Below are 26,198 nucleotides of genomic sequence, written 5' to 3' on the forward strand. Positions count from 1 at the left end.
ATCATAGTCCATTGCTATTCAACCTCTTTCTGTTTTTCTACTCCAGTTCTGTTTCCATCCACACCATGACTTCCAATCTCTCAGTACTCCTCCCCCCACCCTTAAACCAATTTTTTTCCTAAGCCATTATTCTGTACTCTCTATACATTCTTCTCCTTTCCCCATCATAATCCATTGGTGAGCCAGTCTAATTGTACACTCACATTAGGATCTCTTGAGATCCTAATCTCTTATCATACTTGCTGATCTTATTCTGCTATCTCATACCACATCTCAGCATCAGCCATTCTTTCATATGTGCTGATGAACATAGCTGGAGAAAATCATGAAATTGTATTTACTAGATCAAATTTTATTGGCTACAGATTTTGTCAGAAAAACTGCCTCACCATAGAAGCTTTTCCAAATATTTTCTTAACACAAACTTCCCATGACTGCCCTTCCCTCACCCATTCTTTCAGCTAAGAACCTTGTCTCATATTCTATTAAAGCAACTTAGACCATTTTTGAAAAAAAAATTCTCTTTTCTCCTCTCTTCTTGAATCATCTGGATGCCTTCTACCACCTATGTCTCACTTGAAGAGAAGCTGCCTTCTTCTTTCCCAAGGCAAACTCTTCTACATGCATAATTGATCCCTTTCCATCCCATCTAATGCAGATTTTCCCCTCTTATCACCATTCTCTCACTTTTTAAATTTTGTTTCCCTCTGAATTTCCTTCTTGCTGCTATCACCTACTCATTAAATGGCAAGAAAAATCCTACAGCAAGTATGTAGTCAAACAAAACAAATTCTCACATTATCTATGTCCTTAAACACACATACTACCACCAACACAACCACCACACCTCCTTCCCCTTGCTTTATGTTTTGATCTGCACTCTTGAATCTATCATTTATCTGGAAATGAATAGCATGTTTCACCCTTTGGAAATGTGATTGGTCACTGTATTGATTTAGAGTTCCCAAGTCTCAAGGTTGTGTGTAATTTTGTAATTATTGTATAAAATGTTCTCCTGGTTCTGCTCACTTCACTGAATCAATTCATATAAGTGTTCTAGGTTTTCCTGAAGTCACCTCTATTATTTCTTGCCTTATAATCTCTATGTCCAGTGTTCCAGTGACACTGATTTCCTTGCTGTTCTTCAAATAAGACACTCTATTTTTCAACTTCTGACATTTTCATTGGCTATCTTCCATTCCTAGAATGCTCTCCTTTTTTTCCTGCTTCTTGACTTCCTTCAACTCACAGCCAAAATCACCTCTTCTGCAGAGCAGCTTTTACTAATTCTCCTTAATTTTATTACCTTCCTTGTTTATTAGCTTACTTGTATATTGGTTTATACATATACTGTATGAGTTCCTTTTATTGTACCCCCAGAATTTAGCATTAACATCTAGTAAGAGCTTAGTAAATGCTTATTGACTTATTGGTTGTTAAAATTCCTAATTGATTACTCTGCCTCCAGAAGTTTTTTCTTCCTCCACATAGTTAGCAAGTTGATATTTTTCAAGTGGTTTTAACCATGTAATTTTATTACTCAAAAAACTTCAGTGACTTCTTGATACCTATATTGTTTTGCCAATAACAGTTGTTTTGCATTTAAATGTCGATCTCACAAACATTCTTATTTCCCTTTCTCCTGTATGACATTCATCTTTTGTTTCAATACCTTTGCTCCTCATTTTCATTTTTACCTTTTAAAATCAATCTATATTAAAGGCTCAGCTTCTTCCCTGAAGAGACCTTTTCTAGATCTTTCCACGCCCCAAAAAAATTCTTTTGTTATTTTTTTTTTGTCATTTATTTGTCTCCATGCATACATATTGTATTCTGTATGTTTGTTTTTATCTCTATTTCTTGTACCTAGGACAGTTCCTAGCTCATTACAGGCTTTAATATATACATTTTGAATTGAATAGATGAGGTTTATTCCAGCCTTAACATTCTTAGATTATGTAAATAGGTCAAGAGCTCAATGTATCTCAAGATTCCATTGTCAAATTCATGTTTAGTTTCTATTTTCAAGCTGAATTTTATTTTCATATTAACATCATATAAAGGTGAGAGATGATAAATCAAACAACACATTAAATTTCTTACCTAAAATCTACATTTTTTAAGAATGAACAGTGTTCTGTGTGGTAATTGAATTAAGTGTCCTGGATTCTAATAAACCAGTTCTCTCAAAAAATTTTGTGTGATCCTGTACCAAGTTGTTTATCATCTACCTCTGGGTTTCAGTTTCTTTATCTGTAAAATAAAGAGATTGAATTAAATTATTTTTCTTTATTTCCCCGATATGATTTATTTAGGATTAATTATTTTTCTTTTAGGTTGAGAATTTTTTCTGCATGGGATCTCCACTAGCAGTGTTTTTGGCATTACGTGGCATCCGTCCAGGAAACAGTGGAAGTCAAGACCACATTTTGCCTAGAATCATATGTAACCGGTTACTAAATATTTTTCATCCCACAGATCCAGTTGTGAGTTAGAATTGCAAACTTTTTCTCTCAATGTTAAATTATTGTTGATGAACTATGACACTTTGAATGACACTTTTGACTTTACCTAAAATTATTTTAGCCTATAATGTTTTGTACTAACAAGAGTTTCATTTTTAGATATAAAGATATTTAAGCCAGAATAAAGTAATATGTTAAAATTTAGGGATTTATACTATAGTTTCAAAATCATAATTGAGGTTGGTCTCAGAAATGGTAACCCAGCAATTTTGCATTACTGAGCCCAATTTTTAACAGTTTATTGCCTTTTTATTATCATTAATACTGACTATATGATACAAACTCTGAAATGTGGGTAACAATAGCAGTAGAAACACACAGAAATTCATAGCTGATAATATCCATGATTTCAAAACTATATACACAAATGCCCAAAGTAGAAGTAACAAAGTGAATTCATAGGTACCTTAAAAGTTATTCATATTACAGTATATGTCTGTTGTAACAGCTATTGATATAGGGGAGTTTTGTGGTTTTCAAGGATTATTCAAGCCTACATTGAAACAACCCTCCCAAGTGCGATGAAAATGAAAAAACAGTGCCAAGAATTACACACCATTACTGCAAAATAGTCAAATCCTTAGAAAACAATTAGAGACCCTCAAAAAGAACAAGGTCTCAGGGGCGGCTAGGTGGCACAGTGGATAAAGCACCAGCCCTGGAGTCAGGAGTACCTGGGTTCAAATCCGGTCTCAGACACTTAATAATTATCTATCTGTGTGGCCTTGGGCAAGCCACTTAACCCCATTTGCCTTGCAAAAACCAAAAAAAAAAAAAAAAAAGAACAAGTTCTCTAGAAGACTTGTTACTGTTTCCTATACAGTATGAAACTGAAGAACAGTGGGAAGACCATTAAAATAGCTACTAATCATTGCTGTAAATAAAAATACTTGTTATGGGCAAGATCATGAAAAAATTTAAAGTAACAAAAATTGGCATAAAGTAATTTTGTTAAGTGAAATTCAGTTTTCAGTTAATGTTATATCAAAACTATTATCCAAAATTCCAGGTAGGCCTTTTAAGATCTTTATACCTTCATCAGATTTCTGAAAGTTATCTCTTCCTTCCTCCCCAAAAATAGGTTGATTTTTTTTTTTTAAACAATGGGCTTGGAATTCATGTCCCTATTGAGAGAACAGTGAATGCTAATTGATACACTGAGAAGCAGAATTGTTCTTAGAATTACATAAATTCCCAATAGATATGGAATATTATACCTTGCACCATGCCATATCAAAAAAAGTTAAGAAATTTATCTAAATAATGAAAATTAACATGAGTCAGGAACTTCTGATTTGAACCTTATTAAAAGTTCATAGGTCATAAGCAAGATTAAGCTTGAGAAAGGGGATTGCTCATCAATATAATAAAAATGTAGTTTCATGATGAAGAATTAAAGAATGTGGGACAAAATCTTGTGAACTGAATGCCAAATTGCATAAAACAAGTGATTACAGCAAAAGAAAGACATATATGGCATATTAGAAGTGTTTTAAAGATATCAAAAGGATAAGGGTAATGGTCAGTAAATATTATTTTCCTTGAGTTTAATTCACAAACTACTGGAGTGTGTGGTGATGGGGGGGGGGGGGGACCTACCTTATTCAACAATATGAGAATAAATAAAAAGATGGACACTTCATAGCTTTACACATTAAGAGGGTATACTCACATGATGAAATTCAAGTCCAATGAGAGTAATGTAATCATGATAGAAAGCATTTGAGTGAAGGTCAACAAAAGCAGAAACAGAATCCATATTGGAGAACCTCAATTATCTAGAAATCTGTGGTAGCATGCTTTTGCCTAAATTAGAGAGGCTATTTTATTTGAGTTAATGATAAATTTATCCTTCCAAAGCTGGAGGAGCCAACAATGAGTGAAAATCATGGAGAAGTGACTATACAGTCTTAAAATTAAGAAATTTGAGTATAGTCTAGACATTTACCTGAGATTTTGGAAAGGAAACTTTCACAGAGTTTAGGGAAAGGATAATTATAAAGACCAAAGAGAAGTAGTTAGAATAAGGAGAAAAAATGAAGTGGCCTTAAGTATTTTGAATAGACAGAAAATGTATTGACCAACTTGGATTTTTCTTAAAAGACATACAAAGTTTAAAGGCAAGAATAGGTAATGTTGGGGCAGCTAGGTGGCGCAGTGGATAGAGCACAGGCCCTGGAGTCAGGAGTACCTGAGTTCAAATCCGGCCTCAGACACTTAATAATTACCTAGCTGTGTGGCCTTGGGCAAGCCACTTTAACCCCATTGCCTTGCAAAAAAAAAAAAACTTAAAAAAAAAGAATAGGTAATGTTAAAGGATGGAATAGGTCTTGAAGAATAGTGTTAGGAATATTAAAGACCAGAATTAGATGAGACTAATAAGTAAAGATAAGGACAACAAAAATATTTGGGGGTGAGACAGTTTACCTTTATTGGAGAAAGAATTGAAAAAAAGGAATCAACTTTCTTAGACTAGTTGGGAATGATGGAGAAAAATCAGATCTACTTAATTAAATCTTTGCTTTTTAAATTGATACTCAATCCTAAATAATAAAATAATGTATAATAACATCTAACTACCTTAATGAGTTAAAGTTACCAACCCCAGATGAACTACAACCAGTAATACTGGAAAATGGAAAAGGTCAATGTTGGTGACCTTTGAATGAGTAAGAAGTACAAGATAGATCTTGCAGGTCAAGATATAAACATGTGTGTCCCAAGGGTTTTTTTAGGGTTTTTTTAGGGTTTTGGTTTTTTTTGCAAGGCAATGGGGTTAAGTGGCTTGCCCAAGGCCACACAGCTAGGTAATTATTAAGTGTCTGAGGCCGAATTTGAACTCAGGTACTCCTGAATCCAGGGTGGGTGCTCTATCCACTGTGCCACCTAGCCACCCCCCAAGTGTTTTTTAAAAGTGAAAAAGAGAAAAAAGCACAAACTGTAGGGACTGATTCCTGGCAAAACTCTAATAGTCATTAAAGGATGGTTAATGAAAAGGAAACAGATTACAAAAATTACTTCATCAGGAACAGAATGCACCAGACTAATTTCATTTCCTTTTTTTGAATGAATTAAGAAAGGTTGATCAGGGATTACTGAAGATATAGTTTGCCTGCATTTTAGCATAAAACTATTCTTTCATGCTATTATGCAAAAGATGAGGAGGTAGAGACTCAATATCTAGACTTAAAGTAGATGAATCTAGAACTTTGATGGCTGTGTCCAAAGGATAGTCACCAATAGTTTGATGTCAGCTTGGAAGAAAGTCTAGGGGCAGCTAGGTGGCGCAGTGGATAGAGCACCAGCCCTGGAGTCAGGAGTACCAACTCAAATCCTGCCTCAGGCTTAATAATTACCTAGCTGTGTGGCCTTGGGCAAGCCACTTAATCCTATTGCCTTGCAAAAAAAAAAAAAAAACTGAAAAGAAAAGGAAGAAAGTCTATAGTGAAATACCCTAGGATTTGGGCTTTTGACAATTTTGCAGTTTCTTATTTAAGGACTTGCTTCTCAGATTGACAGATGATCCAAAGCTGCAAACAACAATAGCTAACGTTTATGGAATGAATAAGGAATAAATAACAATTTAAGTTCAAAATTCAACATCAAAAATGTAAGATAGTGAAGCATTACTAGACAATTCCTCTGGTAAAAATATATGGTTTTTAGTGTACTGCAAGCTCAATTTCAGTCACCAGTGTGATATAATGCCACAAAATAACTAATACATAATTAGACCTTTTGAAGTCTAGGAATTTGATAATAATAAACAATAATTACCTACTATGTGCCGGACACTGTGCTAAATTGGGGGAGTTAGCAAGGGGAGGCAATTCTCGTCCTTAGGGAGCTCACAGTCTAATGAGAATTAGTTGGGAATTGGTGGGAAAGTTATGGAAATACAGGATATAGCCCAAATGAGGTTAGCCAGGTGGGAATTGAGATAGAGAGAGACAGATGATAGATAGATAGATAAATAGATAGATAGATAGATAGATAGATAGATAGATAGATAGATAGATAGATAGATATCTCCTGTCTCCCCTCTTTAAATAAACAGAGATTGAGAATATCATGATTCTACTCTTCAGTCAGAGGAGCAGTTGGTACCAATGAAGTGGAAATGCCAAGGGTTTTTGATTCTTGTAAGATGATAAAATTTCCTAATAATAAAAGATTGATCAAGGAGTCTAAAATGAGTGTAGTTTAATGGGAAGTGAAAAAATATCTGATAATCCTACTTGATCATACCATTATATAAGGAAAAAACTGACAAAAAAGTTGTCTAGAAATGTAATAAACTAGTTTGAGGAGCTTATGGGTTCTTATTTACTAGAAATCTTTAAGCAAAAGCTGAATAACTACTCCAGTATTTTTTTTAAAAGTTTTGGTTATTATACTAGTTGAAATAGATGTTTCCTATAATTCCTTAGAGTCTAATGTAGTTTTAGCACCAAGGCATTCACTTTAGAACTACTCCTAACAGGTCATATAAAAATGGACTGAATGCCTTCAAGTATAGGCACAAATAGATTTATGTGTCATCTAAGAGACCCAATCTAGCTCTTTGGTTAATCTATCATTACAGAAGTTAGCTACCAAATCATGAATTTTATTGACCATCATCACTCATTAAATCATCTGACAAAGCCATACCAATGAAATCTAGGATCTTTGAAATGATGAATTTAAAATAACCATAAGATACTGTTTAATGACTAGAATTTTAGAAAATTATTTTCATTGTAAAAAAATACAATATAATTATGGTTAAGAAATAAGGTAATCCTCTATGCTCTCATTTTTTTTCACTTTTACTTCTGTGGTTCATAAATATATTTAATTATGTCACGGGAGATAAAAATATTAGAAAACTACAAAATGGTAGAGATAGTATAGATAGACTCAGTTTAAAGAAAATAAAAATAACAAGACACTTAAGTTCATTTTGTAATAGTTTATAACTGTATTTTTGTTAGTTCCCTCTGTGACAAATAGCACCTTCTGACATGTAAGAGCCTTAAATGAAAGTTAATGATTAAGTTGGTATAAATTAGTTCTTTTGTAAAATGTGTTTACCATCATGCTTATTCCTAATTTGCTTTAAAAAAATAAAGTTCTTGAGGATGTCAAAGACGGTGATGAAATTCTTTCAGGAGAAAAGTTTAATTCTCTCATTAATTATTAATTCTTGTAACCTCTGATATTTTTTAGTTGTTTAATCCTAATGTTAAAAGCTTAATATGTCCAATGAACAAGCAGCAATTTACAAATATACTTTGAAGAACACTTTTACTACCTTCCATAAATTTCAATAAAATAGGACTTTGTCTCCAAATTGAAAGATATGAAAAAATATTTCACCCTCCCTTCTTTGAAGAGGTTGGGACTGTCAAAAACAGTTAATGTGTTGAACTTTTTTCTGTTTAATATTCTTTGTTATAAAGGATAGATTGCTGGGGAGAAAGGGTGGAAATAGATATTCAGAAGTAATAGGAATATTAAATGAAAAATGTAAAATTTAGAAAAATTTTCATGAATTTTTACCCTTTAGAAGTCTGTTTTAGGATAATATTAAATAAAGAATGGTTTCTGTATTAAAAAAAATTAAAATCTTATTTATGAAACCTTCTAAAACCTTTTTATTTTTCTAACAAGGCTTATAGATTAGAACCATTAATTTTGAAACACTACAGCAACATTTCACCTGTCCAAATCCATTGGTATAATACAACAAATCCTCTACCTTATGAACATATGAAGCCAAGTTTTCTCAACCCTGCAAAAGAAACTACCTCAGCAGCAGAAAATGAAAATTTTTCAGCAGTATCAAGCCCAGTGACTTCACCTGTCATGTCTCGAAGACATTATGGAGAATCTATAACAAATATAGGCAAAGCCAGCATATTAGGTAATTTCTCATTAGTACTTTTGTTCCTTTATTGAAGGTATGATTTGCATAGCAGTTAAGTTTTGAGGCAAATGCTAGCAAGTATAATCTATTTAAGTACTTATGAAAAAGTATACTTTCCTATTTTGAGTCTCTCCAGCCAGAGTTAATAGTCTATATTGAACAGCTTCTACTTAGGTTTAGGTTTTATAGTCTGCTTCAAACAATTAATAAAGGGTATCTTCTAGTGTTAAAGTTCTGTGACTCTGCAATGGATATAATCCTTTATGTGTAGGTATGAAATTAATTTACGTTGTTTTGTTTCAAAAATGAAACTTCAATATTTTTAAATATTATAAAGTTATTTAATAACTTTTTGTTCACACTTTTAAGTGACTTGATATACATCACAAATTCAGACTTAACATGTTGCTTAATATCAAATTTTAATGATACATGTATGTATTACAACAAAATATGAATATAGCTTCACATAAAATATTTTATAAGAAATATTCTGATTTAAAATATAATTGTCAGTGAATGCTTGAATAAAACAATTTCCTACATTTCTTTATCATAAGAATAATGCCTTAGAGCATGTCAAACTTTTCATCTTATACAATAGTAACTGTTTAGAAACTCACAGGTAAGAATTGTAATTTTGAATGTTTACTACCACTTTGGGAAAAAAATGACTGAATATGCTAGCCTATCTTCCAGTGGACTATAATTGATGGGTGAAACTCTTAACTCTATTTTGGTAGTGCATGATTAAGCATACTTTTTAATTGTCTTATTTTTATGAAATTCAGGAGCTGCTAGTATTGGGAAAGGGCTTGGAGGAATGTTGTTTTCAAGATTTGGACGTTCTAGCAGTTCATCCACTTCACAGACATCTGACACATCAAAAGAAGTAACAGAAGAAGAAAAGAAGCCCGTCACCCCACCAGTCAGCACCACTATGACCACACAGAGCTTTCCACACAGCAGTTCTGGCTTTCTCGATTCAACATGTTCGTGTACACTATCACTTTCCTTATTGTGTTTAAGTAACATCTTAAATTATTTTGGGTTTAAAATGGAAACTAATGCTAGTAATTATATTTATGATCTAAAGAATGTTGCAGTTTAAAAACAGTGAACACTTTTGATCAATTTTTGATCAGTTGATAAACAAACATCAGTTAAACATCTATTTCCTTTGTATTTGGCACTATGTGAGGCACTGCAGATTTAGTCATAAAACAGCCCTTGCCCTAAAAGATCTTGTCTTCTCCTGGGGAAGACAAATGTGTCTGTGTGTGTGTGTGTGTGTGTGTGTGTGTGTGTGTGTGTGTACAAATTAAATACTAGACAATGTGGGGTGGGGCAGGGCTGTAGTAATAAGGAGAAAGGCTTTATATAGGAGGTGGCACTTCAGTTAGATTTTGAGAAAAGTAAACTTCTTAGAAACCCATGAGCTGTTAGTGCTTGGGGAGGAAGTAAAGGGTGCCAATTCATTTCATTTAGAGTCAGGTGGGAAGTAACTTGTCATGTGTGAGGACAGTTTGGCTGGACCAGTAGATCATAAAGCAATAAATAAAAAGTCTGAAAAAGTAGGTATGGGTCAAGTTGTAGGGGCCAAACAGAGGAAATATATTTTATCTTTCTGAAAAGAATGAATTGCTATAGTTTATTGAGAAGTATAGTAAGATGGTAGGGCTTTCACTTCAATTTTAAAAAATTTTAGATAAATTTGTTTTTTGTTCTTTTCCATAATAGCAATGTCTGACTGAGCAAGCCACATATCATACAGGAAATGGTTTTAAAGGACATTTACAGTAGTACTAAAAATTCTGCAGTCTAGATAATTAATTAATTTATTGATTTATGGATTTATTTGTCTTTACAAGGCTGTGGGGTTAAGTAATTTGCCCAAGGTCACACAGCTAGGTAATTATTAAGTGTCTAATGTCGAATTTGAACTCCAGTTCCTCACTCCAGGGCAGTTGCTCTATCTACTGCCCACCTAGCTGCCCCTAGATAATTTCAATATATCATATATCTCATCTTGAGCTTCACTTCAATCTAAACTTTCCCTTTGGCTATCGTTTCTTTTATTGGTCTGATCTTATCCAACCTGACCATTAAATCTAAAATTTAAGACCATTAAATCTAAAAATTGTTTGAAAATAGTAGAGCAAGATTTGGTAAGTAGTACTGTATCAATAAATCATTAGACCATAGATGCACATAAGTTCTGGTCTAGCTTTATTAAATTAAAGGACCTAAGTTTTTCCTCATTTTATAATGAAACTTTGTATATTCCTGTCTAATTTATCATCATGTCAGCAGTGATTTTGAAACTTAGCACATGATTAGAGATTTCTTTAAATGACCAAAATTTTCAGCTTGTTCTGACAGGGAGGTGGAGAGACTTCAGACCTGTGATTTCCTCAGAATAAGAAGATCCCTTCTACTAATGCAAATGAATGATTAGATCCAAGGATCTCTGTTTAGACTTTGGTTTAATTTTAATCAATTAACTAAAGATATGAATGGTATACTCATCAAATTTGCAAATGTGAGAAATTTAAATAACACACTTTAAATGACAGAGTCCAAATCCCAAAGGATTTTGCCAGGCTGGAGAATGGTGCTAGTAGTTTAATAAAAAAGAAATTCAGTAGAGTTGAGTGTAAAGTTTTGCACTTTGGTATAAGAAGTCAGTTTCACAAATATAAGATGAAGAAGCCATGGATAGGTATCATTTTGAAATTTTTTTAAAATTTCTGGTTGCATTTATTAAATTTATTAATTTTATTTATTATTAATTTAATTAATTTGTTAAATTTATTAATTAGGGTCTTGCTTCCATGAATCAGGAGGTGATAATTTCACTGTGCTTTGTCCCCTCTCCTAGCTTCTGACCTTATCTAGAGTATTTGTTCATTATCTGCAGTATTGTGTTCAGTGCTAAAAGTAAGACTGTAGATAAGCTTGAGAGTGATCAAAGGAGGATAACAATGATTTTGAAGAACTTTGAGTGATTTGGAACTGTCATGTGGAGGTGAGATTAGATTTTGTCTTTTTGGCCCCCGAAAACAGAACCAGAAGCAATGGGTGGAAGTTTCAAAGAGGCAAATTTAGGTCTGATATCAGGAAAATGTTCCTAACAACTCCTGCTATCCCAAAGTGTAATGGGCTGTCCTGAGAAGTGATAAGGCTCCTTGAAGGTCTTCGAGCAGATACTAGATATCCTCTTATTAGATATATTACCTCAAGGATTTGATTGATACATGCATTGAAATAGTTGGCCACTAAGATACCTCCTGAGTCTCAAATTCTGTGGATCAAATGACAGAATGTTTATAAAATGCCTTACATACCATAAACTAGGAATGCCAGTATTATTGTTATTCTTCATTATTATGTAAAATTATAACAAATGCATTTATTCAGATTCCAAAGCCAGGATCTTCCCTTCTGTCCAAAATGCATTGTAACTAGCAATGATTTAATATTTCTGTCTGGTCAGTGCTCTTTTTAGGTTGTACCTGCCTATGTCAGACCAGGCCAGCATGACAAAGGAGTTCCCTGAATTTTGTAACTAATGTCAAGTTTTCAAGTAATTTCTAGGCAATTTATTCAATAACTATAAATAGCAATACAGCAAATTTTCATATTACTTAACAGCACAAAGTCTTTGTATGGTTTGGGGAATTGAATTACTATTTTTCATTGAAAATATGAACTCTAGCAGCAAATGTGAAAAGACAAATTATTACATCCTGTGATAAATAATTTTATTCAAAAATAGAGTGGCAAAGAATTTTATTAATCATTGTTGCTTAATTCAGTGTCATAATACATTTATAATAACTAACTCCTATAATAATGGCATTTAAAAAGCACTTTACAAATATTTTTAATTGATTTTTTTTGTTGGTAAGGAATTTAAGGTCTTTATTTTTTGTTTATTTTATATTATTACAATAATCTTGTTATAAGAATAACCATAAACCCCCTTCCACCCAAGAGCATGAGAAACCTCAAGAATAGTGAGGGAGAAAAAAAATGTACTTCAATCTGTGTTCAGATTGCAGTGGCTCTGTCTCTGGGATGAATTGCCTTCTTTATCATAAGTCCACCAGAGAAGTTGCTTCAATATTTTTCCCACTGTTGTTATTACTAGCTGTATTTCCCTCTACTCTATCCCTTCCCATTCTCATTTATTCTATTCTCTCTCTCATTTCATCCTGTCCCTGCCCAAAAGTGTGTTGTATCTGAGTACCCTCTCCCACAATCTTCCCTCTCTTCTATCACCTATTCCCCCCTTCCCTCCCCCCATTCTCCCTTATCCCATCTCTTTCTTGTCATTTTCCTCTGGGTTAAGATAGATTTCTATACCCTTTTAAGTGTGTATGTTATTTATTCTCCGATCCATTTCTGATGAGAATGAAGGCTCATTCATTCCCCCTCGCCTTCCCCCATTCCACTCCATCGAAAAAACTTTCTTTTGATTCTTATGTGAAATATCTTAGCCCCTTCTTCCTCTCCCTTCTCTTCCTCCCAGTATTTTCCTCTATCACCCATTGATTCCATTTTTTTGCTATATCATACCATTTTATTCAACTCCTTCCTGTGTCCTATCTATATATATATATATATATGCTCCTTCTAACAGCTCTTATAAATGAGAAAGTTCATATGAGTTATCAGTTTCTTCTTCCCATGCAGGAATACAAACAGTTCACCATCATTAAGTTCCTCATAGTTAGTCCTTCTCATCCACCTTCTTGTCTGTGGTTCACCTCCTGTACTTGGAGAGTAAACACATTCTCTTCAGCTCTGGTTGTTTCATTGGGAAAGTCTGAAAGTCCCCTGTTTCATTGGAAGTCCACCTTTTCCCCTGAAAGAGGATGTTCAGTTTTGCTGGGTAGTTGATTCTTGGTTGTAAACCAAGATCTTTGCCTTCTGGAATATTATATTCCAATCTCCATGAGCCCTTAATGTAGATGCTGCCAGATCCTGTGTAATCCTGACTATGGAGATTTGATAGTTGAATTGTTTGTTTCTAGCAGCTTTTAGTATTTTCTCTTTGACTTGGGAGTTTGGGAATTTGGCTATAATATTCCTAGAAGTTTTTCTTTGGGGATTTTTTTCAGGAGGTGACTGGTAAGTTGCTATTTTACCCTCTGCTTCTAGGATCTTAAGACAATTTTGCTGCATTGTTTCTTAAAAAATAAAGTCTAGGCTCTTTTCCTGGTCATAACTTTCAGGCAGCCCAATAATTTTTAATTCTTTTTTCCTGAATCTGTTTTCAAAAGGTCTGTTGTTTTTCCAATGAGATATTTCACATTTTCTTCTAATTTTTGGCTTTTTTGGAAGAGTTTTATTTCTTCCTGATTTCTCACAAAGTCATCAGCATCCTTTAGTTCCATTCTGCACTTGAAGGAGTTATTTTCTTCAGAGAGCTTTTTTATCTCCTTTTCCAGCTGGCCAATTCTGTTTTTTAAGGCATTCTTCTTATTTGACTTTTGTTTTGCTTTTTCCATTTAGCCTAAACTTATTTTCTTCAGTATTTTTTTGTATTTCTTTCACCAAGCTGCTGATGTGGTTTTCATGATTTATCTGTATCACAGTCATTTCTCCTCCCAATTTTTTCTCCACCTCCCTTAATTGCTTTTCATAGTCTTTTTTGAGCTCATCCATAGCCTGAGTCCATTTTCTTTTTCTTTTAGAAGCATTGGATACAGAAGCTTCAAATTTGTCATCTTCTGAATCTTCCATGGGACCAAAGTAATTTTCTATGGTCAGGTTCTTCTTTTTATTTTGTTTGTTCATTTCCTCAGCCCAAGACTAATTTACAGCACTTCCAAGGCTTTGGGGTTTTTTTGGGACACCCCACGGGGACCTTTATTCCTCCAAGGTCTTATGCTCTCTTGCCTGTGCTTTGATATATAGATGACCACAGGCACTTCCCTCTGCCCTGGAGCTGTGAGGAGGGTCCCTGCTTGGATCTTAGTATGGAAGGCCAACCTGCAACCTGGATCTGAGTGTGGGCAAACAGAAGAGTCCTGCCCCAGGGAGAGCAGAGAGATTTCTGCAGTCTCCCTTGACCCCCTTACCATCTGTGGGCTATGCTCTAGAGGTGTAGGCTGGCTTCCCTAATTCCCACTGCAAGTTCTCATTGCAGGGCTGTTCTGAAGCATGTGCTCCTCACTCTGCATTTATTCTGGTGCATCAGAGTTCCCTCACCACCCCTTCAAGCTGTTCCCAGTGATCCCTGGGCTGTGCTGTGGCCACGGCTTTTTTCCCAATTCCCCAGTCCAGTGAAACACACCTTTCCGGAGGAACTTTTAAGTTATCTTAGACTGGGAAATTGTATCACTCAGTCTTTTTGTGGGTTCTGCCTCCTCTAAATTTTGGCAAGAGTCATAATTTGACGGCTTTTGGAGTTTTTAGGGAAGGAGTTTCAGGGGAATCCTGCCTTCACACTGCCATCTTGGCTCTGCCTCCCCTCCTACGCCCCCCCACACACACACACACATACACTCACACACACTTTACAGATATTTTTGAATTCTCACAGCAACCTGGGATGGTAAATTCTCTTATTATCCCCACTTTACAGAAGATGAGACTGGGGCAAACAGAGGGTTAAATGACTTGCCCAGGGTCATGCAAGCTAATAATTGTCTTAGGTCAAATTTGGACTCCATTCTTCTTCACTCCAGGCCTAGCATTCTGTATACTCTACTACCTAGCTGACATTTAATGTTATGATAGCTGACCTAGGGAAGAAGAGGTAAGCTCTTTTTTACTACATAGAATCTTCAAAATGGTATGATAAAACTAAGGGTCACCTCCTATTACCCTTTTTCTAGAGCAACAATGACCAGTGGTGAGTAATTTTTTCATTATGTCATTGTTGTTGTTCGTTTATTTCAATTATGTCTAACTCTTTGTGAACCCATTGGGGTTTTCTTGGCAAAGATACTGAAGTGGTTTTCGATTTCCTTCTCCAACTCATCTTATATATAAGGAAACTGAGGCAAACAGAGTTAAGTGACTCCTAAGTGTCTGAAACTGGATTTTTTTACCTCAAGTCTTTCTAACACCAGATCCCATACGCTATCCACTGCTTCAGCTATTTGCCCACTTCAGTGTAATTGTATTTTACATTCTCCACCAATCTTGTTTGTAATTCTTTTATTTGTGCTGCTTTGTCAAGCCAAGTTCTCTGTCATCCAAGGATTCATCTTAATGTGGGCCCAAATATAGTAAATAGAGTTCTATTAATAATATTTTTTCAACATAATATTAAAGTGTTTTTCCCCTGTTTCCTACCTTCTGGCTGAAATAAAACTTTTTCTCTAACCAGATCCTTCAGAATCACCAGTTAGCTCTTTGGTTTGTTTAAAGATACTCATCACATCTTCATTGGATATTTTATTATTTTGTCACTTAGACACTGTTAAATCTGTTGATAATCATAGAAAAACATTTCCTTCTATCCTTTATCTTGGGTTTAGAATCTATAATCATAGGATTTTTTTTAGTGTGTTCCTGTTCTTCCCTTCTATTCACTCCACTTGCTCCAGGTTGAGTTAGTTAATAGAGGCCAACTTTGAATTTCTTTAATATGAGAAGACAAAAGCATTCAGATTACTGATCACTGTGGATAATTCTTTTGAAAAGTAACCTCTTCTATTTGTTGTCATCAATTTGATGTTTAGATTGGCAAAAAAATTTGAAAAATCTTAACCTTTATTAAATCTTACTAGTATCTGTTAACAAAATCTAGATAATTTTGGAAGATCTAATTCAGAAGATTATTTCCTTCTTTTCAATGACTTCATTGTTTCAATTCTTATGTTCTGCTTCATTAGTGATATTCTATGAAAAAGATAGCTATCTTCTATAATTCTACCTTCATTTCCCTGCCAGCTATGATTTGGCTGACTTATGGGGACTTAAATCCTGATAATTTTCCATTTTAATACTATATTATATACTATATTGTGAGTGATACGCCACAGTAATAAAACTTAATAACAATACAAATATAATACAAAAATACATACATATATATATATATATATATATATATAATCTATCTAAAGTCTATCAACCAGAACAAATCAGGAAACAGGTTTTATTGCACTAAGAAAGTGGCTTTCTCCATCAGCAGTTGATGGGGAATGTTTCATTCACAATCCACAAAGCAATAGTTTTAAGGAAAATGTATATAATTTGTTATAGGAGATAAAGGAATTATTTTCTTAGAATAACTAGTTTTGCTGAATCAATGAAAACTGCCAGGTAGGTCAGACAAAAGAGAAGGTCATTTCAGGAACTCTGGAATCCTCCACCTTCAGCAATTTAAGTTTTTTTTTTTTTATTTTGAAGATAGGAAAGAAAGGACACCAGCTGCTGCAACTGGTTTTGTGTTTCATGAGGGATCACATAACAATGAAATGCCTGATAACAGTAAGAGATGGAATAAGTTATCTTCTCTAAAAAACTTTACTTCCAATAGTATGCTAGACAATCATACAGAATTTGGGTGACTTTCCTAACTTTTGATTTCCAAATCCATGACTTGTCATTTTAGCAGTCAGCACTTTGCAGTGCTTAGTGTTGTTTGATTGTTTTTCTTTCCTCACAAATTTTAAGACTACAGAATCATTCTTTAATCTACCTGAAGAAATTTTACTTGACATTAAATATCCAGTAAAAAGAAGTTGTGGGAGATTAACAAAAAAGCATAAGAATAATCTGAAAATAACCCATTCTACTATGGTGAAAAATGAATTAATACTTCACTGCAAACTTTTTCGTAAAATCACCTTGTAAATAACACCTTGGGTGCTATTGCAAAATAGAATTTTATTTATACTTCTTTAATGGCAATTATATGAATCCTTTAGCAATTAGTAACCACCTTTAATGGACTAAAATTATAAAATTTCTTGTATTGCCCAGTAAGAACCTTTACATTAAAAAAAAATCAAAATTTCATTCATTTTTCCACTTTTTCTGTTGTCTTGAAAGCTTCCAAAATCATTTTTACCTTAACATATATAGACAATACATTATATAATAAGAGTACACAAAGTTAATTAACTGAAACTTGGAAGTAGATATGTGGCATTGGTAATTTATCTTTCCATTATAGTGGTTCCTTAAATACATTAAAAGGAAATATAGGGGCGGCTAGGTGGCGTAGTGGATAAAGCACCAGCCCTGGAGTCAGGAGTACCTGGGTTCAAATCTGGTCTCAGACACTTAATAATTACCTAGCTGTGTGGCCTTGGGCAAACCCCATTCGCCTTGCAAAAACCTAAAAAAAAAAAAGGAAATATAGCTTAAAGCAAAATAAATTCAATAACTCTTGATTTTTTTAACCACATAGTCTAAGATTAAAATCTTGAGTTGTATAATTGATAACTCAGTTTTTTTCTTCCTTTTTATCCCATGCTCTCTTTTCTTTTCTTCCTTAGGTTTTGGCATAGATATAACAGTATAGATTTTTTCTTTGATTATTATGACCCCTAATTCAGCTTTATACTATCATCATTTGATTGTTATAATTTTCAGAATTTTTTCTGTTTTTTAATTTTCTATATATCCTCTTCTTCATCCCTTGAAATAGATGCTACCATTTTAATATAATTATACCATCGTTATTACAAAGAATTTTACCTAGCCAAGTTACTTATATTTCTCCATGCCTAATGCTGTTTTGATATAGTTATCTACAATGAATTCTATGCAAAGAATGAACCTCTATAGTATTTCTCTCTTGTTCTTTTAATGGTGAGTCCTTCCATAAGGAATTAACTTTATTGTGTGCTGTTAAATGATAAAACAAATACTGAATCTATATACTTGTTTATATTACCATCAAGTAACAGCTGTTAATCTACTTCCTCCCTTCAACTATCTCAGCTACTTGACTTCCCCATCTGACTACAAAAATGACCTAAGAGCTCAGAAATGGAAAAATTGTGTGTCTTTGGCATCTCCCTTCTTCCCTTAATAATCTCAAACTATTTTCATTTATTAGAGAAAATTAAGTTTATATTCTGTAGGCTAAGAATGTAATTTCCAACAGTGATTTTTAAAAATTCCTTTGACTCAAACAGTGAAATTCATGGATTTATATCAACTAAATCTTTTTGCATTGGATTTGTGTTCAAGTGATCTCAAATACTTTAATATTAGCCTAAAGAAGATTGTTTGTGTGCACATATACATCAAAGGCAACACTTTGATTTTATACAAATTCAACTTTAAGTAAATTATGACCCATTTTTAATACATTTGAATACATTTCAAGTTATATGGACCAAGAAAATGTCTTTCAGACAAAATCAATTTGTCAAAATATTTGATTTCCAAATGGAGTAACCCACAAAAGTTGGCTAAAGGGAAGAGAATATTTCATAAATGTCTTTAAAATAATATGATCTTGGAATAATAAACCTATTCTTTGGGGTTCAAATATTTGCTCAACTGAAATATATTCATTATCTCAAACTATCAGGAAAACCAGAAATAACAAGGAATAAGAGCAGTAAAGTCAAAATTCGCAACTTGCCCCCATGCTTACCTTTCCATCTTAATTATACATTACTCCCTTTCCTGTAATCTACAAACTGGCTTTCTTGTTTTTCCTGATATTTGACATTTCCATCTCCTGTCTTAAGGCAGGAATGCTGACTCTTTCCCATGCATGGAATTCATTTGCCTCCTCAATTTTATCTCACTTAATCATTCCTTTTTCAAGTACTGTACTTATTCCTTTAACTGTCTCTCTAAAGTACCTTGTATTTATTTTATAGTTATTCTCTATATACCTAAAGTTTACTTATCATTTCCACTATTAGACTTAATCTTAGTGTCTATTTAATTCTACATTATACCACATACTGTAAACACAAAACAAAAACAACTACTATTAAGGAGTTTAGAAAATGGAAACAGCATGCATGTGTTTAAGTATATATATATATATATATATATATATATATATATATATATATATATATATATATATATAAAATACATAGAAGACATTATTGGAATAATAAGGGAGAAAGCAATAGAATAGACTCTAGAAAGATTTCTTGCAGAAGTTAACTCCTGAACTGAAACTTGGGATTTTAAAATTTGTGGATGAGGAACAAATAGAGCTCTGCCAGTAAATAATGTATAGATAAGATAGATTCCTAGAATATGAAGGAACCTATTTTCATGGTTAATTAATTGAATGAAAATTTTGCCACAGAAAATGTATTGCCTGTATCAAAAAATGCATTATTATCAATGAACTTGATTAAGTTATTAATAATCTTACACTTAAAATAAACTAATCTTCCTTTGACAGATAATAAACATTTGAAATATTTCTTATTCTCCTAATATATATGAACCATGCTTGCTAAATTTTTTTCCTAACACTGATAGAACATATGCAAGGTAGTAAGAGAATTTTATTTTTTTAGAAGAAAAAAGTTACCAGAGTTGTTAAAATATCTAAGTTATATTCCACACATACACACATACACACACATACACATACATTTCATCATTTAAAACAGCACAAGTAAATTGTTAGTGATTCTGAATGATCAAACTGGATATTTTTAAAAAAGCACTGCCATACATGGAAACTGGGAAAAATAAAACACTAATTATTGTTTAAAACTTCTCTGCCTTTGTTCATTTGCATTGTTGTTCTCTCATTTCTCTTCATGTCTGGCTCTTCATAACTCTATTTGGGGTTTTCTTGACAAGGATACTGAATGATACTGATATTCCATTTCCTTCTCCAGTTCATTTTACAGACAAGGAAACTGAGGCAAACTTGTCCAGCTACTAAATGTCTAAAGCCAAATTTGAACTCAGATCTTTTTTACTCTAGATCCAACACTCAATCTGCCAAACCTAGCAACCCTTTAAGATCATTAATAACAATTGTATTTATTTGGTTTATACCATGTGCCATATTTCCCTAAGCACTTTACAAATATTAATTGCATTTGACTCTCACAACACTGGGAGATAGGCGCTGTTATTATCCCTGTTTCACAGATGAGGAAGGCAAACTTGTAAATAATATCATCTTGTAAATAATATTATCACACAGCTAGTATCTGAGCCAGAATTTGAACTCGTGTCTTGCTGACTCCAGTTCCAGTTGTCCATCTACTTGCACCACTTAACTGTTTCCTAACTCTATCTCCCCAGTTGTAATGACAGAACTGCAAGCCAAAAAGCCAAGCTATATAAGGTACCTCAGGCCTTGTAGGCACTGCATTGTTAGTTCAGTGAGCCATTTACGTCCATATCCATTCTGATATCTTCAGACCATGGTCTCCCCTTACTTCGCCTAAGAAGAAAGTTCAACTCAGACATTTCATTTTTCACCTGTTTGTGACTTTTCTGACTTCCCACTATGCCTTATTTGGTTCAATCTCACCCTGCTCTAGCCCCTGCTTTTCAGTTTCCTTTTGTGACTTTCCCATTTGATTATAAGCTCCCTAAAGGCAGAGTTGGGGGTTTTTATTTGTTTGTATCCCCTGTGCTTAGCACAATACTTGTTGTATAGTAGGCATTTAAAAGATATTGATTGATAGTCAATCAGAACATACTAGGACTGGACTTATTAATGATGGTGCTAAAAAACACAAATATATCCAATCCAGTTTCCTAACTCTCTTCTCCTTAGCCTGGAAAAACTGACCCAAAAGTTATGGATACCAACAAATCCATAATATATAACCATTAGAGCAAAGTAACAGAGTTATACAAGAGAGGTTATAAGAGCAAGATCAAGTTAAATAAAACTTAACAAAAAATTCCCTTTTGTTGACAGTAAAATTTTGTTTTTTACTTAGGCAGAAGCAAATTATATAAATAGACCTAGTCTTTTAAAAAGACTTGTTTTGGGGGGGCAGGGCAGCTAAGTGGAGAATTATCTAACTGTGTGACCTTGGACAAGACGCTTAACCACACTGCCTTACAAAAAAACAAAAAGACTTGGGTTTTTTTTAAACACCTACAGATAGATATCCTCTGGAAACACACTGCTGTTTTGTGATCATGTTGATGTCATCTTTAAAGGCATTGATAATAATTGCTGCTTTTTAGTCTACTGACCTGTGAATTGATGAGTCATATGGCATTTCCAGCTCCCCTTCCCTGAATAGAAAATAGAAACAAAATAAAATGTAAGATTGGAAGGTGGTTTAATCACTTCATAAATAATTATGTGATATATATTTGATAAATCCTTCATTACATTTATATCTCTCTCCAAAACTGTTCATTGAATTTGGAAACAGATTTAATTAATGACGACCAAGCTATAATTTAGCACCTACATAAATTTTACTTTCTCAGATGCAGAGCTAAATTTCCAGTGAGAACCAAAGCCCATGGTTTTCTCAAATTTTTCACAATTCTCCTTCCTAAATTCTACCATTTTGGCTTGGGGTGGGGTGTCTTATTTTAAATATCTTTTACAGCTCTAAACCAAGAATAAAATGGAGTTGATTGGATGGTCTGAGTTATTGTTGTGGTTGATTTTAGTAAAACATTATACAAATCAGATACTAAGCATCAAAATTCCATTAGCCTAGTTTTCCTTCCCTGAAATTTTATTAACTCAATTAGAAAACGATTATTAAGTACCTAAGTGCCAGGCATTTTGTTATGCCTTGGTTATCAAAATAGCTCCTACTCTCAAGGAGCTTACAAGTCTAATAAAACAAAGACAGATTGAATTCTCTTGAAAACTCAGTTTAAGTATCTGTCAAAGTCAAAATTAAAGGGAACTTTGGAAATTAGAAATTGACATCAGCCAACAATTAACTGAAAAATAGAATAATGAGTAAAGTCTCCCTCTGAGCCTTATAACTCTTATTATTTACTTCCACATTCCATCCATTATTCATTTCAAGAGAATTGGCAGTAATTTTTGTTGCATTCTGCTCTATCCTTTTTTTGACTAAGAAAAGATTCCTCCCTCGTTTTAGCAGCAGAAAATTTTTTGTTTGTTTTTTCTTTTTCTAAAAGTTTTGAGATTCACTTCAATTAACTACTTTTGTTTTTAGTTATTTATTTAATGAGATTATACTGAGATCTATTTAATAAAATTGTAACTTTTATTCTTTTTTTCCTAGTGGAATTGGATCACAGGATTGATTTTGAACTCAGAGAAGGCCTTGTGGAAAGCCGATACTGGTCAGCTGTAACGTCACATACTGCATATTGGTCATCCTTGGATATTGCCCTCTTTCTTTTAACTTTCATGTATAAACATGAACAAGATAATGATGCAAAGTCAAAGTTAGATCCAGTCTGAAGTTTTGAAAGAACTTTAATGGCACAAAATTGATACTCGTAAAAATTCAATATGTATGGTTTCAGTTTTATTTGGGGCAAGAAATATTTGTATTTAAAAGCACTTTATTTTTTAAAAATATTCATTCCTAACCTATGTAAATTAATTTCAGATTTTCAGATAGCAGTCTATATAACATTATATAAGAATGGTTGATAAGGAAGACTTGAGAGGCCATTATGGTAACGATCATAAAGCTGTTAAGTTTATTTAAATATGAAGATTAATTATCCAATGGAATCCAATTAGTTAATTAAATAGGCACCTAAAAATGCTTGGTCCTATTCTATGTAAGACTCAAAAGGTGGTATTTTAAATTAAAATACACATTTTTCCACAGTAACATTGAGGCCATTCTAACTAGTATTTAGATTTTGTTGAATTTAACTTAGATAACTAATACTTAAAAAAGAAAAAAATCTAACTGTAATTTATTACTTCTAACTTTTATTCTAATGTGTGAAGCATTACTTAAAAAAAAAATCACCCTTCATTGAACATAATTTAAGAAGTTCATTTCTTTTCTACAGTGTTATTTTTTTTCCAAAAAAATCATTTTTACTCCAGATAAATAAATAGACACTGTGGCAAATTTTCAATATTTTTTCATTAAGCAAAAATTTTTTAATTTCACACAGATAGTATTCTAGTTAAGTTCTTTTTCCCTGCAAAATTCTAAGATTGTTTAAGGTCCATAAGCATTGTGAGAGAACTTTTAGTTAAAACTATAGTTAAATTTTAAATGAAAACTATAAGTAAAAAAAAATCATATCACAAAAAAGTGAATTTATAAATTCTGCTAAAATATATTTTCCAACTGTTAAATATCAAAATTTAAAGGCAAAAACTTTGATTACAACTATAAGGTACTAGAAGAATTTTGCTCAAGATAAACAGTACTTTTCATCTGAGGAGCTCAAAGTGCTTTAAAGACTATTCAGTTTTCCTCATAGAACGGGATTACATGACAAATTAGGAAATAAATTGTAGCCAAATTTCTCTCTTCTGTATTATTAGCAAAGCCAATTTACATTCTGTATTTGTAATTTGTTAGCAATTTTACAAATGGTAATTATGTTGTACCCTCATCATTTATATAAAGATAGTCATGAGACCAACACTCTCCCTATTCCATTCTTGTAAATATGTCCCATGAGAATGAGGTGGCAAAGATGTAATTGCCAGGAAAGGAGCTTTCTGCCTTAACCTTCCATACCTATTTTTTTAATCCCTCAAGAACAGTACTGAATGTGATTATCCTTGTGTGTTTTTATACATATCTAAGTGTCGGTCATATTCCGTTATGTCCTTTCCATAAATTTATATAAAGTAAACCAATTATTTGAAGGTTCAAAAAAAGATCATATGATTCACTAAGAAGCCTTTGCTGTAAAAAGCTATTAATGAGGTTCTAGCAGTGCTGAAGCAGTTCTCTTTCAAGTTTAGAAATTCCCATGAACTTGGGTCATTTCCTTTGCCTGTTTATTTCCCTGGGTCCAATTCAGTTCTCAGGAAAAAACAAACATAGCTCAAAAAACTAACTGAATCATTCATAAGATAATTGAAAGCATTTCCCTGAGTGTGTGTTTATAAAGTTTTTCTTCATATTTGGAATGCAGAGCATTCTTTTTACCTGAAAAAGAGAGAAAGGCTATAATGTCCATTTGGTTTAATGTTTTTGCAATGAAAGGAAAACATTCATCTAGCTATGGAAGAGGTTTGGTTTTTTGTTAGTTTTGTTTTGTTCCATATCAAGAATGTCAATAAAATTCAGCTTCTTTGATGTTTTGGAGTTCTGTACATGAGAAAGAATAGATTGTGTATTCTGTTTTATCTTTAAATGAGACCCTCTGAGTACATGAACTTCTTTTCTTTTTCATATGAGAGGATTATGTATATTGATGGACATTACAATTTTGATTTTATAGGACTATACTTGTTTCTATAGCTCTGCATGTGTTCTTTGGATATACATACTCAGGTAATACACAGTATGTGTAGTTCAGACTTGATTTAGCTGTAAGTTACTGAGTTATATTTTTGCATCCTTATTTGAGCAACTATGAAATTGGCCATAAATTTATTTATTATTTAAGTGTACATCTAAGGTGATTATCCTAGGTATTGTTTAATAATTCCATCTCATTATAGTTTTCCAAAAACTATTAAAAGTTGTAGTGGAGAAGCATCTTAAATGGAGATCGTGCCATTAAAAAATATTTTAACCACTTCTCTTAAACTTTTATGATTTTTTTCAACCTCTAAAATACTTATTTGCTAGGCTATTTCAGTTAAAGCAAATCATCTTTGTTTTATACTTGTGTTTTTCTGTGTTTATAAATCTAAATTGTAAGTTCTACATGGTTCTTATAAGATTTTCTTCCATGGAGAGGCTTAAGAAACTTACATTTTCTTTGTTTATATTGGACACACCAACTGGAATCTTTACCCTGTTATGGTTTCCTAATAAAGAATTAATTTTTTTATTTTTAAAAAAATCCCTAGAGAAGAGGTTGAACTTTATCCCCCCTAAAGCAATTTATTCCCCTCGCAGATTCAAGTGTTAAAAATTTGAGCATTTTCTGTACTTTTGCTTTTGTATAAAGGAGTTTTATTAATTTATGCTTTCTCTCCTCCTATATTTAGCTCTTGAGGGAAGATGTTCATTCATGAGAGCAAAATTAGTCTCATGTAATATCAAGCATGTTTTAATATTTAAAATATTAAAATTCAGAATCTTTTGAACATTGTTTCTCACCATTTTAACAGTGAAGAAAGCAATGTCTAATCTCCTTTGTTAATTTGCTGTATTTCCTGTATTATAGCATACTTTTCCTTTGTAATACTCATTTTCAATATTATCCATACTTAATCTTCAGAAATATGGATTGATTTTTGTGCCTTTATGTAGAATTCCTGTGAGGGGAGGGAAATACATAATTCTGAACTTCAGCATGTCATGGCAATAATCCAAAATTAAGTCATATTTTCCTATGAGAGTTTGAAAATTTTTTGCCTCTTGGTTTTTAATTATGCATTTCTTAAAAGCAAACAGCAGTGGAATACTGTGATTCACAGTATATACACACTTCTACAAGCTCTCTTGCTTTCCATTGTAAACAACAGCACTCCACTATCTGTCTACCTGTATCCAAAACCCTGGGTCCCTTCATGATCAAAGCAATCAGAAACTTGATAATCTTGAGGAAATGTATGCCTACACATTTCAGACCACCTGTTCTGTGATCGTTTGTCCTTCAAAGTCTCTGAACCTTGGGAGGTCCTGAATCTTCTTGTCTTGGCAAATCCAGACTTTGGGTTCAAGTGGTGAATCAACATAGTACTTACTTCCCATTGCTACCATCATTCAGAAGCCCATTCTTTG

General features: G+C 33.0%; 1 protein-coding gene across 7 annotated transcripts in view; it reads left to right on the plus strand.

The window, feature by feature from the left end:
- Window positions 1–22,824, plus strand: part of DDHD1 (DDHD domain containing 1) — a 150,532-nt gene extending 127,708 nt beyond the window's left edge. For 4 of the 7 annotated variants that reach the window (XM_074213324.1, XM_074213327.1, XM_074213326.1 and 1 more), the window contains 4 exons: window positions 2,337–2,486; window positions 8,181–8,433; window positions 9,228–9,434; window positions 22,593–22,824. In XM_074213324.1, the coding sequence (XP_074069425.1) occupies window positions 2,337–2,486; window positions 8,181–8,433; window positions 9,228–9,434; window positions 22,593–22,774 (792 nt within the window). In that variant the 3' untranslated portion in view covers window positions 22,775–22,824. The remainder of the gene's footprint in view (window positions 1–2,336; window positions 2,487–8,180; window positions 8,434–9,227; window positions 9,435–22,592) is intronic. The other 3 variants (XM_074213325.1, XM_074213328.1, XM_074213330.1) reach the window with 1 other exon arrangement.
- Window positions 22,825–26,198: the final 3,374 nt, after the last annotated feature.

Source organism: Macrotis lagotis, chromosome 1 (genome assembly GCF_037893015.1).
Source record: "Macrotis lagotis isolate mMagLag1 chromosome 1, bilby.v1.9.chrom.fasta, whole genome shotgun sequence".
Taxonomy (NCBI): Eukaryota; Metazoa; Chordata; class Mammalia; order Peramelemorphia; family Peramelidae; genus Macrotis; species Macrotis lagotis.